Source organism: Lynx canadensis, chromosome C2 (assembly GCF_007474595.2).
Source record: "Lynx canadensis isolate LIC74 chromosome C2, mLynCan4.pri.v2, whole genome shotgun sequence".
Lineage (NCBI taxonomy): Eukaryota > Metazoa > Chordata > Mammalia > Carnivora > Felidae > Lynx > Lynx canadensis.
This window is the reverse complement of record NC_044311.2, coordinates 89,081,232-89,098,008: the sequence shown is the minus strand read 5'-3', so window position 1 is coordinate 89,098,008 and position 16,777 is coordinate 89,081,232. Positions and strand designations below refer to the sequence as shown.

Genomic DNA, 16,777 nt, shown 5'->3' with positions numbered 1-16,777 from the left:
ACCCTTATTCTAAACCCAATTTAGATTCTTCTGTGTAGTTAAGGGAGACCACAGGGTCTCAAGTGCCTTCAGCTCAAAATAATCCACATGCCAAAGTGGCACATTTTGGGGGTTGGGGGTGGAGCTGCCCTGAACACCCTGCCCTAAGTTTTAAAATGAACACCAGGTGATTCTCAAGTATTCTGAAGTTTGAGAACCTCTGACTTAAGACATCCAGGCCTTAGTGATGAGAAGTACAGGCATTAAGGCACCAGGGTGAAGAGATTCAAGGAGATGCCGAGGACAAAGATGAGTTCCGGTCACCCCAGCCTTGGCCTCATTGAGAAGGGACAGGTGTGGGCTGGCTGGGAGTAGAGGGCTGCAGGGTGGAAGCAGCTGAAACTCTAGGGCTTCATATCTGTTGACCAGCTTCTGCCCAGCATTGGTCTGTCAGGCCAAGGGACCACATTTCTCAGGGGAAAAAGAGTAGATACCTGCTAATGAGTTTCAGCTGAGATTTCTCAGAAAAATGATAGCTTCTCCTGCCATACCAAGACACTTATTTTTATTTATTTACTTTTTAAATATTTGTTTATTTATTTTAATTTTAATTTTTTAAAATTTACATCCAAATTAGCATCTAGTGCAACAATGATTTCAGGAGTAGATTCCTTAATGCCCCTACCCATTTAGCCCATCCCCCCCCAACCCCTCCAGTAACCCTCTGTTTGTTCTCCATATTTATGAGTCTCTTCTGTTTTGCCCCCCTCCCTGTTTTTATATTATTTTTGTTTCCCTTCCTTTATGTTCATCTGTATTGTCTCTTAAAGTCCTCATATGAGTGAAGTCATATGATTTTTGTCTTTCTCTGACTGATTAATTTCACTTATCATAATACCCTTCAGTTCCGTCCACGTAGTTGCAAATGGCAAGATTTCATTCTTTTTGATTGCTGAGTAATACTCCATTGTATATATATACCACATCTTCTTTATCCATTCATCCATCGATGGACATTTGGGCTCTTTCCATACTTTGGCTATTGTTGATAGAGCTGCTATAAACATTAGATGCATGTGTCCCTTCGAAACAGCATACCTGTATCCTTTGGATAAATACCTACTAGTGCAATTGCTGGGTCATACGGTAGTTCTATTTTTAATTTTTTGAGGAACCTCCATATTGTTTTCCAGAGTGGCTGCACCAGCTTGCATTGCCACCAACAATACAAAAGAGATCCTCTTTCTCCACATCCTCGCCAACATCTGTTGTTGCCTGAGTTGTTATTGTTAGCCATTCTGACAGGTATAAGGTGGTATCTCATTGTAGTTTTGATTTGTAGTTCCCTGATGATGAGTGATGTTGAGCATTTTTTCATGTGTCGGTTGGCCATCTGAATGTCTTCTTTGGAGAAGTGCCAAGACATTTATTTTGATCATACTTGTTCCAAAGAAGGGACAGAAAATGACTTGCTGGTAAGTGGGCATTTCAATAGCGCCTACTGCTCTCCGGGCTCAGGTGATGGGAACTGAGTGGTACTGGCACTGTGTGAGCCACTCCCTTTCAGGACTCACACAGGAGAGAGAAATAATGCTCTGCCAGGAGAAAGAAATAATGACATGATAGACTGCCCTGGGTGCTCTTATACATCGTGTGTACTGGAACCTTTAACAGAACAAAATGTGTTGTAGACAGCTGATTTGTGTGTTTGCTCTTTTTTACTGGCCTCAGAATATGGTTTTCTGAAGAGTAGGAGCCTAGGGCCTGGGGAGGGGGGGAAGGGGTAGTTGCTGAGAGGGAGGAGTTCTTCAGTTTACTTAAAACAAGAAAAACTTCCTGCTTATTTTACTGTGAATCAGATTATGACGCAGGCTTAATAACCTGTGTCGAATAAGATGATTGATCAGGGGGAGCCAGAAGAGGAAATCAGAGAGCTGGAATTCTGATTCCTCATGTGTTTGTCAGTTGTCTCCATTTCCTTTAATCATACAGGAAGGAAGTTCTCAAATCAGATGGGATGAGTTCATTCAGTCATTTATTTAGCAAATGCTCTCTGAGAACCCAGCCGTGAACTAACAAAGCCCCTGCTCACATGGAGCATACATTCAGGACAAAGAGAGGAAATACCACCACTAACAAATAGATATGTAATATTTCGTATAGTGATAGTCAGCGATGTATGGAGAGAAAGCTGAATGAATAAGCCATGGGGATGTGTTTAAGAAGAGGTTCCAGGCATGTGGAATGGGATCTAAGAAGTCCTTGATACCAGAATGAGCTGGGTGCATTCCTGAAGATGGGAGAATGGCCAGGGTGGCTGTTGAATAGACAGCAGGACAAAAGGGTGAGAAGTTTGAGGAAATGGTCCAAGTCAAATCAGACTTATAAGCTAGAAAGACCATTTGGATTTTCTAAGTATGGTCAGAAACAATTGTAGAGTCTTTAGTAAAGGGAATGTCGTGAATTGATTTATGTTTAAAGAAATAGGTCCAGCTCCTGAGTGGTTGGGGGTGTCATGAGTAAAAAGAGGAAGACTAGGGGAGCATGGATGGCTCAGTCAGTTAGGCGGCCAACTTCGGCTCAGGTCATGGTCTTGCGGTTCATGAGTTTGAGCCCCGTGTCAGGCTCTGTGCTGACAGCTCAGAGCCTGAAGCCTGCTTCAGATTCTGTGTCTCCCTCTCTTCCTGCCCCTCCCCTGTTCGTGCTCTGTTTCTGTCTCTCAAAAAATGAATAAATGTTAAAAAAATATATTGAAAAAAAAAAGGAGGAAGACCACTGAGAGGGCTGGGGGGTGAGGGAGGAATGCTGGTGGCTTGGATTGGTAGTGGTTGTGTAAGAAACTGTGTATAAGAAAGGGTTAATAAGAAAGAATCTCAGGCTTGCAGCTAAGCAGTGGGGCAAATTCTGGTATCTTTTGTTGAAGTGGAGAACACCAGGAAAGGAGGCCAGAAGAGAATCAAGAGCTCTGTTTTAGATATGTTAAGTCTGTGGTGCCCATTATATGCCAAATTGGAGATGGAAAGGAGGCCATTGGGTATGAGTCAATCTCAGGAGAGAAATTCAGGTTGGAGCTGTGACTATGGAAATGACTAGCTTATCAATGATACTTAAAGCCATGGAACTGGGTGAGATAATGCAGGGAGTAAGAGAAGAGAGGGAAGAGATCCAGAACCCCAACCTTCGGGTATTCCAAAATTTAGAGGCTGGGAAGACTAAGACAGTTCAGAAAAGAAGACCACAGTGAAGGTAAGTGAGTCAAGAGCAATTCCTATTGAGGACAGTGTCCAAGGAGCTAATACAGAAATGTTTCTGAAAGAGGGCAGGTTCTTCCTCTTAAGTGGGCCTGAGCAAGGTGGGCATCTCCACAGGGTGAGAGGGCTGCAGTGTCCCAGGAAGGTCAGAGCCCAAGTGGGCTGAGAATATCTTTGTGTGGGAGGGCAGCTCAGCACCAGAAGTCCCCAAGGAAGTGTGGTCCAGAGCGGAGTGAAGAGAGAGTCCCTCTACAGGGGCATCCTGGTGCAGGGTGTTAGAGCACTTGTAAGAGAGGGTGGCCTGGGGTAGGTGCAGACTGAGCAGGGTAAGGAGACCATCCACAAGGGACAGGCACTATGGTGTGCAGTGTCACGGCCCGGGCTGAGTGAGGAGGGCATCCATGCAGAGAGGACAACCCCACTTAGAGAATCTGAGTCCAAACAGGGTGAAGAGGTGTCCACAAAGGGAGGTAACCACGGGAAATTTATTAGGAAGTGGTCTTGGAACCCCTGAGGAGGGAATCCTGACTCCACTATTTGAGAGGTGCACAAGCTCAGCCAAGTTAATTAACCTCTCTGAGACTTATTTGCTTCATCCAAACATGGGGATAATAACTCTCACTTCCCAGTGCTGTGGTGAGATAGCACAGATGAGGTGATGAGCCACATCCCCTGGCCTAGTGCTTGACAAAGAGTGAACCCTCCACAGACAGTAGTCTCTTCTTCTGAGGAGGGGAGTTGCTGTACCCTCCGTATAATAAAAGACCTCCATATAAAGAAATATTTGAGTTGGAAGAAGACTTAGGGAGATGGTCTGATCCAGCATTTCCATTTGAGGCAGTGAGGTCCAGAGATGAGAAGGTGCACACCCAGCTGGATCACAGCTGGTTAGGAGCAGAGCTGGGACCAGAATCTAGGTTCCTCTTAATCCCAAGGATGGTATCTACAAATCATGCTGACCATGGTGGTGCCACATTTTAATGATGCTTTAGGAACCTAAAATACTTTTACATGTAAGTAGAGCTGAGATACAAACTTAAAATTTCTAAGGTGGATATCTCTGGTTTGCCTCTAAAACTAAGATTCCATCACATTAGAAGAATTCAAAACATCAGTCCCATAACAGCAAGCAGCTAGGCCCTTGATTTTCTCCCATTAATTCATTTGCATTCATGGCCACCATTTAGAAAAATATCAATAGTTCTCTTCAAAATGACTTCTTTTCTTTCCCTTAGCAGCTAGAAAGGCCTGTCTCCTGCCCTGAAAAGCGCCCTGCCTTTTGTGTGCTCATTGGAATAAACACAATTAGATGAGGAAGAAAGGGGGCAATTAGGGAATTATGTGTAATGGCTGTTAGATTGGCTCCAGTATCTGGTTCAGGATGTGAGTATCTCTCTTGGAAAAGACTGTTCTGGGAAAGGACTAATTTCTGGTTGAACAGTTGGGGCACAAGAAAGGAAGAAGAGCTTTACAAGTTGTTTTTAAGACAGCCTGCCTGCTGGAGTGGCCAGGAGTCCTGGGTGTTTGTTCCCAAAGAAAGGGCACAGATCAGGCCTCCAGAATAAGACGGCACAGCCTCTCTCAAGATGGTAGGGCAGGAGGCTCAGTCAGACTGCCCTTGACAGTAGGGCAGGAGGCTCAGCCAGTCTGCCCTTGACAGCTCCCAGATAGAAATGTTCTCCAGTATCTCCTGCATGTGCAGGGCCGGCAGGGATGCTGGGGGCAGGGGGAGGTGGTGGAAGGGTAGGATACAGTGGTGAAAATCCCACACTCCTCAGGAATTAACCACCTGTCAGGTGGGGCAGTGGGGAGGGTGGAGGCACACCAGGAGAGAACTCTGGGTGCAGACTGAGAGAAGGTCTATGACAGAGTGAGGGAGGGGAGCATGGAGCTGACACATTCACCCCAAAGTCTTGTGCTGGGGATGAGCGTGAGCCGAGTGCAGTTCAACACGTCCTGAGCAAACCAGGCTGTTCTGTGTCTCACAAGGATGTCAGAGTCTAGTGGGAGAGACAGGCCTGGCGGCAGTAATTGTGGTTTGAGAAGAATCAGGGAAGAGTGGCATCCCACCCCCCAGCCTGGGCGGTTTATTGAAGAGCAGTCTTTATAATAGTCTTTCCAGAACTAGTAATTCTGAGATGGTGCTTCAAGGATGAGTAGGAAGGAAGCTGGGAAGTGGATGTAGGGAGAAAAAAGGGACATGGACATTTCAAGTAAAGTTAAAAATAGTAAAACTCAGGAGGCAAAAAGCAGGTTTTGGGGCATTTAGAGGTGAGGCAGGGACTCACTGGAGGTGGGGTTGAGAGGGGGTGGGGTGACCACAGAGGACTTTGCATGTCAGGTTAAGGAGCCCCTCAAAAACTATGTTCTAGTGAAATGTCCACTCAAGAATGCACAGGTTAATTCCATTTAAGCCTAAATTTGTGTTTTTCAAATGGATTGGTGTCCCTATTTTTTTTATTATTAGCATCCAACTATATTAACAATTTATAACTTATTTTTAAACCTGAGTGTATAAAAATTGCTCCTTTGAAACTAAGGGCACATCTTGCCAGAATCAGATTGACAACTATCACTGGGTACTGCTTCCCACTCAAGTTCACAGGCATAACTGTCATTTGTCAAAACCAGAGCATATGAAAATGGAAAGAAAACAAAAATCTGTTATCTCTGTGCCATCCCTCGTAACTCATTTGCTTCTACACCGGTGACCAGACCTTTCTTCCATGCTGTATTCCAAGCCATGCCCCAGGGGGTCAGCCTCCACCTGCCTCTCCATTGCCCCCATACCCAACCACCAAATCCTGGCCATTCTCTCTCCCAAATATTACTCAGACCTGTGTCTCCACGGACACCGCCATCAGACTTGCCTGAGCCACCAGCACCTCTTGTCAGGATTTCTACAATAACGTCCTGTTTTCTCACCTCTACTCTTGTTTTCCTTGAAATCTCCACAAAGCAGTCAGAGCAATAGCTTTTAAATGCAGGTCTTTCTCCTCCTTGTAGCCCTTTGGTGGCTCTTAGGATGAACCCTGGAATCTGACTGGGCACACTGGGGCTCGGCAGGTCTGGTTCCTGCCTTCTCCCAGCTCATTTCCTGCTTACCCCTATTCAAGCCGTGCTGATGGTTTTCATTCCTTGCTTGGTTAAGTCCTACTCTCTCTCAGGTCTCAGCTAAACCTCACTTCTTCAGAGAGGCCTTCCCTGACTGTTGGCACTTTTCACCATTGCAATAAGCAACCAGTTGTGTGATCTCATGCCTGGTGCCTGTTCCCCACATAGACTGAGCTCCCAGAGTCAGGGCGGTGCCTGCCTTGTTTCATACTGCACTCTGGGCTATTCTAGTGCCCGGCACTGGGGCACAGTAAGACTAGTAAGTATCTGTTTGAATATGTGATATTCACATCCCACATGTGCTTCTTTGATCCCCGAAGAACCTGAACACAGAAACTAAAAAATAAAACCATCTTAGGGTATATGTGCCCCTTCGAATCAGCATTTTTGTATCTTTTGGATAAATACTGAGTAGTGCAGTTGCCACCAACAATAGCCAAATTATGTAAAGAGCCCAGATGTCTATCACCTGGTGAATGGATAAAGAAGATGTGGTATGTATATATATGTTTATATATACACACACACACACACACAAAATGGAATAGTACTTGGCAATCAAAAAGAATGAAATCTTGCCATTTGCAACAATGTAGATGGAACTAGAGTGTATTATGCTAAGTGAAATAAGTCATCAGAGAAAGAAAAATATCATATAATTTCACTCATATGTGGAATTTAAGAAACACAACAGTTGAACATAGGGGAAGAGAAGGAAAAATAAGATAAAAATAGAGAAGGAGGCAAATCATAAGAGACTTAAATACAGAGAACTGAGTGTTGCTGGAAGGGAGGTAGATGGGGGGGATGGTCTAAATGGGTGATGGGCATTAAGGAGGGCACTTGTTGGGAACAGTGGGTGTTATATGTAAGTGATGAATCACTGGGTTCTACTCCTGAAACCAATACTACACTGTATGTTAACTAAGTTGAATGAATGAATGAATAAATAAATAAATAAATAAATAAATAAATAAAGCCACCTATGTTGGAAACACTTGCATATCAATTCAAAGCCATTAATAGGTATTAACTATCAACCTGTACTATCTTGACTGAAATTCGTAAATGATTATTTTAAGTAAAATTCTGTAAGATGAGAATTAAACAGGGATAGCTAATAAGGGGTACCTTGATGGGTATACACACTTTGGTAGGGGTTCAGGGATTTGGCTAGAAATGCAATTTATTCTTTAGCCAGTGATGCTCAGAGTCTGGGACTCACCAGAAACTGAGGGATATCCAGACTTCCAATGCTGCACGTTCATTGACAGAGTGTAATGTAATTGTCAGGCACTGCTGGTGTCTGCTCAGAAAGCACATTTCTGTGCTGTGCAGTCTAGTGGGAAGCTGGGCGGTACTCTCAGGATTGTGGGACATGGGATCAGGGTCAAGAGAGCATGTGGTCTAAATGCATGTCATTTAGGCAACGCTGGCTCTAAATGAACTGTCTGAAACGAAATAGTCAGAAATCAGCTTTTTAAACAGTACTTCCTATAGTGATTATGTTTCTCTATTCCCAGGTACTTTTGCAGTCTCTAGGTATTACTAAAGGAATTTTGTCCATATCCTAAATCATTTGCTTTTTTATTTGTTAAACTGATTTCCATGCAGTCCCTGCATCTTTGCTGAGATCACACGTGTTTCCCCAGCTTCAGTCCCAATGGCAGAAGTTAGGCTAAATGGAGACAATATAACAACACAGAGCAATCAAAATTATGTTTGAACTGATAAAAGCCTATCAGATATGAAATAAATACATTTTTAAGAGGTTAAGGTAGAGCTAATTAAGTAACCTTAGTGTCGTTAACTGATAATGAACTGACATTTTAAAGAAAGCAAAAGAACTTAAATAGGACGCAAATTGCTCTTTAAAAAACAGTTTATAAGTTGTGAAATCACCCATAGGGAGTATAAAAGCTAACCATTTGTGAACCAGTGGGTGAAAAGCTTTCCTGTTAAACCAATTTGTTTTAGCATAACACACCCTATTAAAGCGAGAGAGAAAAAACAAAATGAAACAAAATAAATTCACTGAAACATCGCCAGACAAGCAGGTCATACTTAACTGCTCAAAACCAAAACAAAAAAATAATAATTGTAATCTGAAAATCTGTCATAAATTCCAAAGCCTTTGTGAAAAACCAAAAGACAGCTCTTTTGTATATAAAAGTTATCAAAATTATCCATGAATTTCAATGCGTTCTCAAAAAGGGATTAATGCAAGTCTAAATATGCCTAAAAATAAAACCGCACTGTCTGTGGTACACAATATATGGGAAACTTTGTGGGCCATGCAGGCTGATGCCCATCATCCTCGTTACAACAGAGAATTGTGGGATCAGATTGTGTCGAGTCAAGTAAAAATGCACTCTCCTGATTTTCTGTGTGTTGAAATTTCACCATACATAATTCTGGAGAGACGTGGGCTCTTCTTTCCTCTAAGAAAGGAACCTTTCGAATTCCTTTCAGTGCTGCCTTTCAGTGTTTGCAAAAGGTAAAAATCCAGTTCACTTATGACTGCAGTTTATTTTCACAGACATGCTTCTGGAATATGAAAAGCATATATTGCCAGAATTTGTTATATAAGGTATTTAAGTCTCTACACCCAATGTTTATATAGTCATTTCCTAAAAAGCCTTTCTTTTCTCCTTTTTAATGGACATTCCAGTTTTGTTAAGTGAATGTTTGTCAAACCTCATTTTTATATTCATACATACATTTCTCTGACCTAATACCAATCCTATTGTGGGCTTTATGATAGTGTCGATGGAGACTTTGAAGGCTTCTATACTTTGCACAATTGCAAGTATAATTTATCTCAAATGTTAAAGGAAGTGAAGCCAAAGGCAAGGTTCTGTGGAGCCAGAACTCCCATGCCTGTAGTCCATGGAATGATCTGGTCTGTCTGCTTGCCACTGGGCAATCTGTAGAAGAAACAGAGGAATGGACTAAAGCATCCTTTTAAACAGGCTCAGTTCATCCAAATCATTTTCCAGAAAGTCATTCTAGAACCTAGGAAGGCTAGTACATCGTTAATCAAATGTTCAGGTGAAGTCCAGAGTAACAGGAATGGAGTGGGCTTAGTTGTCTTGGCAGGGTCTCTAATAGGTGTGTCTGTGCACTCTAACTGATTTAATTGCAGCCACCTGCTTCACTGAGCATTAGCTCTTCAGAGATGAACTGAAGCACCAGGAGATGAACTGCTTCCCTCTCCCTGAGAGGCACACAGTTTTGTTAGGCCATCAATGTGAAAGCAAAACAGGTGTTAAAGGCTTTAGGCCCCACCCCGCCCCCCCACTCCCCCCCCCCTACATTTCAAGGCTCCTGCTAAAGGGTTTCTACTCCTCCTGTCCAGTGTTCCCCAGGACAACATATTTTCTCACCTTCTCAGCATCCCCTCCCTTGTCCCTCTACTTCTCCAGCTTCTCTCAATACCAAGGAAAATGTCCTGAGGCCAAATCACTAGATCTTGAGCCTAGAAATACACGGGGTCTCCACTGCTTCCTGGTAGAGAATCATAGATACTACAGGCCTTAGGATGCAAAGACCTTAAATTATCATTTGTTAACTGTTAGTTGGTCAGTGCTGGTTGGAAGACAGGGCTGGAAAAAGCCTGAAAGGATAGTTTTCCTAGTGATCACTATCTGGAGCAGCCAGGTGGGGTCTAACCAGTACAGACTTTACTCTCAAGATTAGGAAGGGAGTCCCAGAAGCCCGAGGAGGCAGGGTTCCCATGACTAGTTGCCTCTGCTGTGAGCATTGTTACAGTGCAGTAAGGGAGGAGTAAGCCATGAGGGCCAGGGAACTGCCCTGACCTGATGCTGCCTAATTTCCTGCCAGCATCCCTGAATTTATGTGGTCGGAGTAAAGGTAGTAAGAGGTTTAAACTGTGCCCGATAGTCTGTGTAGCTTATTTAAAATAATGGACTAATTAAACCTGGGAAAACAGAAAGAGTAATGAGGGAATATTCTGGACACGAAAGATGAGTTGAATTTAGTGAAGGGTGGGACTGTTACATTGCCAATGACAGCAATGAAACCCCTGGATGGACAGTGGATTGAACATTTCCAGCTGGACTGCTGCTTTCCGATTGGGATGGGAACTGTAGGACTCTTGTGGTAGCACATGTAGTCTCAGGTTTTTCCTTCTGTCTTCCTTCTCTGACCAGGTGTTGGATTGGATTGAAAACCATGGTGAGGCCTTTCTCAGCAAACACACCGGGGTTGGGAAGTCCCTGCATCGAGCCCGGGCCCTGCAGAAGAGGCATGATGACTTTGAAGAGGTGGCTCAGGTGAGATGCTGTTTGGTCGTGTGTGTGTGGAGCTGGGTAAGGGAGACCAGGACTATGGCTTTGGTATTTGGTGGGGCATGTCAGGGTGATAGCCCAATGGCTTCTGGGCTGCCTTCCTGCCTGATGCAAGGAGACCCTTGTCTGTTTTTGGATCACTAGGTGAGTGATAAAGAGACCCTTAGTTTATGATCTTCAAAGCAGATTTCCTGCCAGCATGATATGTAAATGCCTTGTCACAAGGTGGTAATGGTGGAAGGAACTGACATTAGAAACAGCAACAGCCCAGAACTACTGCTTATGGTTATCCCTGTAGGCAAGTGGGAGCTGAAAATCAGCATTAGCTCTGCTTGCAAAGCTGTGCGTCTTCCAGGACCTGGAGGAAGAGATGGCACCTGTTCACCACATCATGTAGTCACAAGGCTGAATGTGCCCAGAGAACATGGTGTAATATTCAGTCTTTTAGCTGAGTTGCACATGTAATCCCAAAAGGGCATTTTTATCTAATTACACAAAGATGCTGTGAGAGGTCTTGACCATTTGAGTTCATGATAGTTATACAGGAGAGTTTTTTGTTCTGAGCCTCCAGCCCCCGAATTTTATCCTAACTCTTATATTCCTCTTCTGGGGAATCTCCGATGGATTCTGAACATCTTCATCTTCAAGATGAAATACTACCTTGTCCACTTATATTGTCAAGTGTGATCAGTTGCAGTGGAAACTAAGACTGAGGACTAAAGCAGGGAAGGGGCATCTGATGAGAATCCGTATGGGGCAGAAGGGAGGATGACAAAGCTAGGGTTTGCCACATGACAGCTTTAACCAGGGCTGGCTCTGATCCCGCCATGCGGACAGTCCTCAGTGTGGGTGTCACACTGGGCATTGTGCAGAGTGCTACCACTCACCCAAGGAGGCCACCAGACCCATGTGAGCTGTGGGTGGGGAAGGTGAGACCCTGCCAAGAACTGAAAGAATCTTCTAAAGGACAGGAAAATGGTGGGAGCGCGCCACATCTCTGGGGAAGTGGCAAGTATGTGCTGGAAAGTGAGAGGCCTGGCAGGTGCCAGAAAGACTGAGTCACTAGTGACCTCAAGCCAGAAATACAGATGGATTAGAGCCGACCTATCCAATAAAGAAAGCCTTAGATAGCATCTTTGTGCACAGTTGGTGGGAATGTAAAGTGGTATAGTCTCTGTATGGCAATTCCTCAAAAAATTAAGCATAAAGTCACCATATGATTCAGTAATCCTACTTCTACATTTATACTCAAAAGAATTAAGAGCAGGGATATGAAAAGATTCTTGTACACCAGTGTTCATAGCAGCATCATGTACAATAGCCAAAAGATAGAAGCAACCCAAGTATCCAGATGAAAGGATAAACAAAATGTGGTCCATACACAATGGAATATTATTCAGCCTTAAAAAGGAAAGAAATTGATACATGCTACAACATGAATGACTCTTGAAGACATTATGCTAGGTGAAGTAAGTCAGTCACAAAGGACCAATACTGTATGAGCCCACTTATATGAATTACCTGGAGTAGACACATTCACAGAGAAAGTAGAATGATGGTTGCCAGGGCTAGAGCAGGGTAGGGAGGAATGGAGAGTTATTATTTAATGAATATCAAGTTTCAGTTTTACAAGATAAAGAGTTCTGGAGATGGATGGTGGTTGTACAGCAATGTGAATCTATTTAATGCCACTGAACTTAAAAACTTTATATTTATTTTGCCACCACTACAAAAGCAAAAAACTAAGCTTCATCCATACAAGGACCTTCTGCAGAATGGGCTGGATTATGCCAATGTAATATAGACACAAGCCAAATATTCCTCTGGATGTAGCACAGTCCCAAAACATCTGAGTAGCCAGGTATCCTGGGTGCCTCTGCTGTCTGTTAGTGGGCAAAGGATGGGAGAGGGCCACATGGTCTCCCTGTATGCTGAGTGGGGAGTGTGGTATCTGAGACAAACTATTGGAATAGAGCCATCTTATAGTTGTGTGGTGTTCCTGCCTTTCGTCTGTCCTTTGGCTCAGCCCCTCCTCACTTAGAAAGGATATCCCCAGAGCCACCCACAGCCCTGGCCCAGCCATCCCCCACCCCTTGCCCTCTTTCTGCTGCAGCCTCAAAGGCGATGCCAGCCTTGGTTATAGGCCCTTGAGGGAAGTGTTGTTTTTGTGCATTGTTACAACTGGCTGCCACTGAAACTCTTAACATTTCTACCAGTTGCTCCCCTAGCTTCTCGCTGATACCTGATAATAAGCCTTTCACAAGGACAGTGCCTTTCAATTACTAGTAGAGACGCACTCACTTAAATTCATACTAAAGAAAGAATGGACACATTTTTGAGAGCTTACACTTCCATTATATGTTTTAGCTCTCACCAATCCTGAATGATGCATAGGATTAGCCTTGTTTTATAGAAGACAACACTAAAGCTCAGAAAATTCCTCAGTGTCCCCAAGTCATCTGGCTTGTCAGTGGCTCTGCTAGCATTTAAAACGTCTGACTACAGAGTCATGTTTTCACCCTAACTCACTGCTGTCCTTCCTTATTGAAGTATAGGAACTGAGGGTAAAAATCATTTCCAAGTGCCAGTTTGCTCATGAAAAGTACAGGACAAACAGCAAGAGTAGGGGAGTGGGAAGGAGATGCTGCAGTGGTCATTCCATTTGATGTAGTACATTACAGCCTTTCCTAGGCTCAATCCACTTCTCCCTGTCCTTGTTTTCAGATAAGACTGTGTCTTTCTTAGGAGAGTTATATCTCTTTTTTAAAAAGGTCTATTTATTTTGAGAGAGAGAGAGAGAGAACCAGAGAGAGAGAAGGATAGAGAGAATCCCAAGCAGGTTCCATGCTGTCAGTGCAGAGCCGCACATGGGGCTCCATCCCACGAACCATGATATCATGACCTGAGCCAATACCAAGAGTCAGAGAGTTAACCAACTAATGTGATTAACCAGCTAACCAACTCATGTGTCCTGAGTTATACCTTCTAAAAGGCTCATGCTTTTAGAAATGTTTCCTCTGGAAAGGGGACAGATGTAGACAACAAAGAGAGCATGTAAGCAAGGGGCCATGAGGTTGCCTTATTGCCCTGTAAATAGGTCTCTAGAGATGCATCTCAATAGCCTTGTAATAAATCCTATTTTGTTTTCTCATCCCTACTCTGAGGAAAGGAGTGGGCAGTGAAACTGCCTAGTATCCTGGAATTGGTAGTCCACATAGGAAAACCAACTTGACCATGGCAAAGGCAGATGGACTGTCAGGAGCCTCAGACCTGCTTTGTTCTGTGCAACATGATCATCACACACAAGTGCTGAGAAAGGGGGTGATCCAGACAGGAAAGGGAGTGTTCTCTCTCTCTCTCTCTCTCTCTCTCTCTCTCTCCCTTGCTTCTGTTCTCAATCAAGTGAGGGCCATTGGGAGGGGAGGAGTGGATTTAACCAGAAATTGGACAATTCTTGAGTCAGAGATCAAGCCAAAGCATGGAAATTCTTGTTTCTTGTTTTTTGGATTGCTGATTATGAGATTTAGTCAGGAAGGGCATCACAAATAGTGTGGTGTAGGAGGCTGGGTGGGGGGGTCATTTTTCACCAGTGCTATTTTAAATTTTGTATTTTTATGATTCTTTGACTAAGGCTGACTTGAAACAAAATTTCAAGCACCGATTCTCTAAAAATTAAAGAATTAATTAAAAAATTATCTTGAATCAAAGCAGAAAGAGAGCTGTTGCATCTGTTACAGCTCCTGGGAATCTGCCCTTCTACAGTGAAGAGCGAGCACGCAAGTGGAGAAAATGGTTACCCACAGGGAAAGGTCGAAGGGCAGTGTAAAGTCCTGGAGCAAATATGTTTCTATTCTGTAGATAGTGTAAAGACATTTAAGGCAATAATAAATATAAATTATAGCTGTGAAAAATTAATGTAGCAAACTATTACCTGTCAGTAGCATTTAACTTAAGTTTTGTGTTTATTAGAGCTTGAACGAGTTTTAAACAAATTCTTTAACTTTATTTGAAGGAAATGAATGAAGTAGTTATGGTCCTCAGTTCATCCTGCAGATGGCACTCTTTGAATAGTCTACATAGAAGCTGAGCTGAGTGAGGAAAGGAGCCACAGTCCTGACTACCTGGCCAGGGAGGCTCCTGACAGGCAGGTGGTGAGAGTCTGGGGCCAAGGATGTACCAGGGATCTGTCTCTATAGATCTTTCTAGTCCGAGATACTGAGATTTTCCATGCCCAAATAGAAGACCTGGGCACTAGCGGGAAACCCTCTGGTCCTGGTATGTACTTGACTCAAGTTGCTGATAAACTCATCACATGAAGAATAAATCAGTCCGTAGAGTAAATCAGATTTCAAAAGACACTTATTATATTTATATATATAAATAAATATACTACTGTGGCACAGTAGTCATTATCAGAAGTCTAAAACAAGCATAGGGGCACCTGGGTGACTCAGTCATTTAAAAGTCCAACTTTGCCTCAGGTCATGATTTCATGGTCTGTGGCCCACATTGGGCTCTGTGCTGACAGCTCAGAGCCTGGAGCCTGCTTCAGATTCAGTATCTCTGTCTCTTTCTGCCCTTTCCCCACTCATGCTCTGTCTCTCTCTTTCTCTCTCAAAAATAAATAAACATTAAATAACAGAAAAAAAATAAAAATAAACAAGCATAGGATGGAGTTTCTGCCAATCACAGCATAACTGTCAGGGGGTAGATGTATCCATATCTTTCCAGGAGGTTGTATGGGGTTTGGTACTGTTATTTTGTCCTGAGATATTTGCTATCACTCAGTAGGAAAGTACTCAAGTGCCTGTGGTTTAGATAGCAGCTGTGCCTGCTCTGTGAGTGGTCTGCTTTATGACCTCATTATCTGAAATGCCAGACTTTCTGTAAGCTAGCTTAGTAAAAAAATTAGCAATCATTTACATTCAAATATATATTATCCAAAATCTCAAAGCACCAAATCACATTTAAGCAGCTAACCATATTAAATAGCATTAGTGTAACATTTTTGAAAGAACAGACCATTTAAAGAAAGATTTAAAGGAATATAAAAACATAGGCATAATTAAGTACTTCATTCAATAATCTCTGGTTAGTTGTTTATCTGACTCTTGCTTTATTCTCACATTTGAATAGAAAACACTTTAAAAAAATCATTCTGGGGGCACCTGGGTGGCTCAGTCAGTTGAGTGTCTTACTTTGGCTCAGGTTGTGAACTCGTGGCTCATGAGTTAAAGCCCCGCATTGGGCTCTGTGTGGCACAGAGCCTGGAGCCTGCTTCAGATTCTGTGTCTCCCTCTTTCTCTGCCCTCCCCTGCTCATGCTCTGTCTCTTTCCCTCTTGAAAATGAAATAAAAATTTTTAAAAATTAAAAAATCCATTCTGAATCTTGGGGTCAAAATAGGCAAAAATGGAAAGAAAACATTTTAATAGCCCTATCAGTGACCTTACCCATAAAAGATATTCAAAGTAAACAGCTAACCTACTGGAGCTCTAAGGGCAAGTAGAATAGGCAATTCATAGAGATAGAAAGCCCATGCCCTCAGAGTCAGACAGTGGTACTTATCAGTTCCCAAGCCTAATCAAGTCTGTGTTGGTCACCATGATAAATGAAAGAGATATAATAGTTTCTGTCTTGAAGAACTCATGATCCAAATAAAAACATGCAGGAAACATATCCTTTATTTTTAATTTTTAATTTTAAGTAGGCTCCACACCCATCGTGGGGCTCAAATTCACGACCCTGAGCTATAGAGTCGCATGCTCTACCAACTGAGCCAGCCAGGTGCCCCCATCGGCAGGAAACATATTCTAACTCTCTAAGAAGTCCCATAGTCTGAGAGGAGTCATAATCTTTATTCTTCTAGGGTTTTAAAGAAGCATTTCTAGTGAAACCATTAGTTCGTTTGGTGATCCAGTAAATAGTCCTGCCTAGGAGATGGTGTAGTGATCTTTAGAGTACGTTCCATCTTTCTTTTCATCCCTGAGATGGTGACCAATTATAGCAACTGCAAATACAAGCAGGAAGAGAAGGTGGCAAAACTTCAATAGATGCTTTTTCACACTCTAGCTTCTTAGATAAGATAAAAGTTTCTTTGGTAGAATAAAAAAATAGTGAGGAAG

General features: G+C 43.0%; 1 protein-coding gene across 5 annotated transcripts in view; it reads left to right on the top strand.

Annotated features, from left to right (window-relative positions):
• Window positions 1-16,777, top strand: part of LOC115523297 (kalirin) — a 482,303-nt gene that overhangs the window by 298,589 nt on the left and 166,937 nt on the right. For all 5 annotated transcript variants that reach the window (XM_030329206.1, XM_030329205.1, XM_030329203.1 and 2 more), the window contains exon 10: window positions 10,517-10,639. In XM_030329206.1, the coding sequence (XP_030185066.1) occupies window positions 10,517-10,639 (123 nt within the window). The remainder of the gene's footprint in view (window positions 1-10,516; window positions 10,640-16,777) is intronic.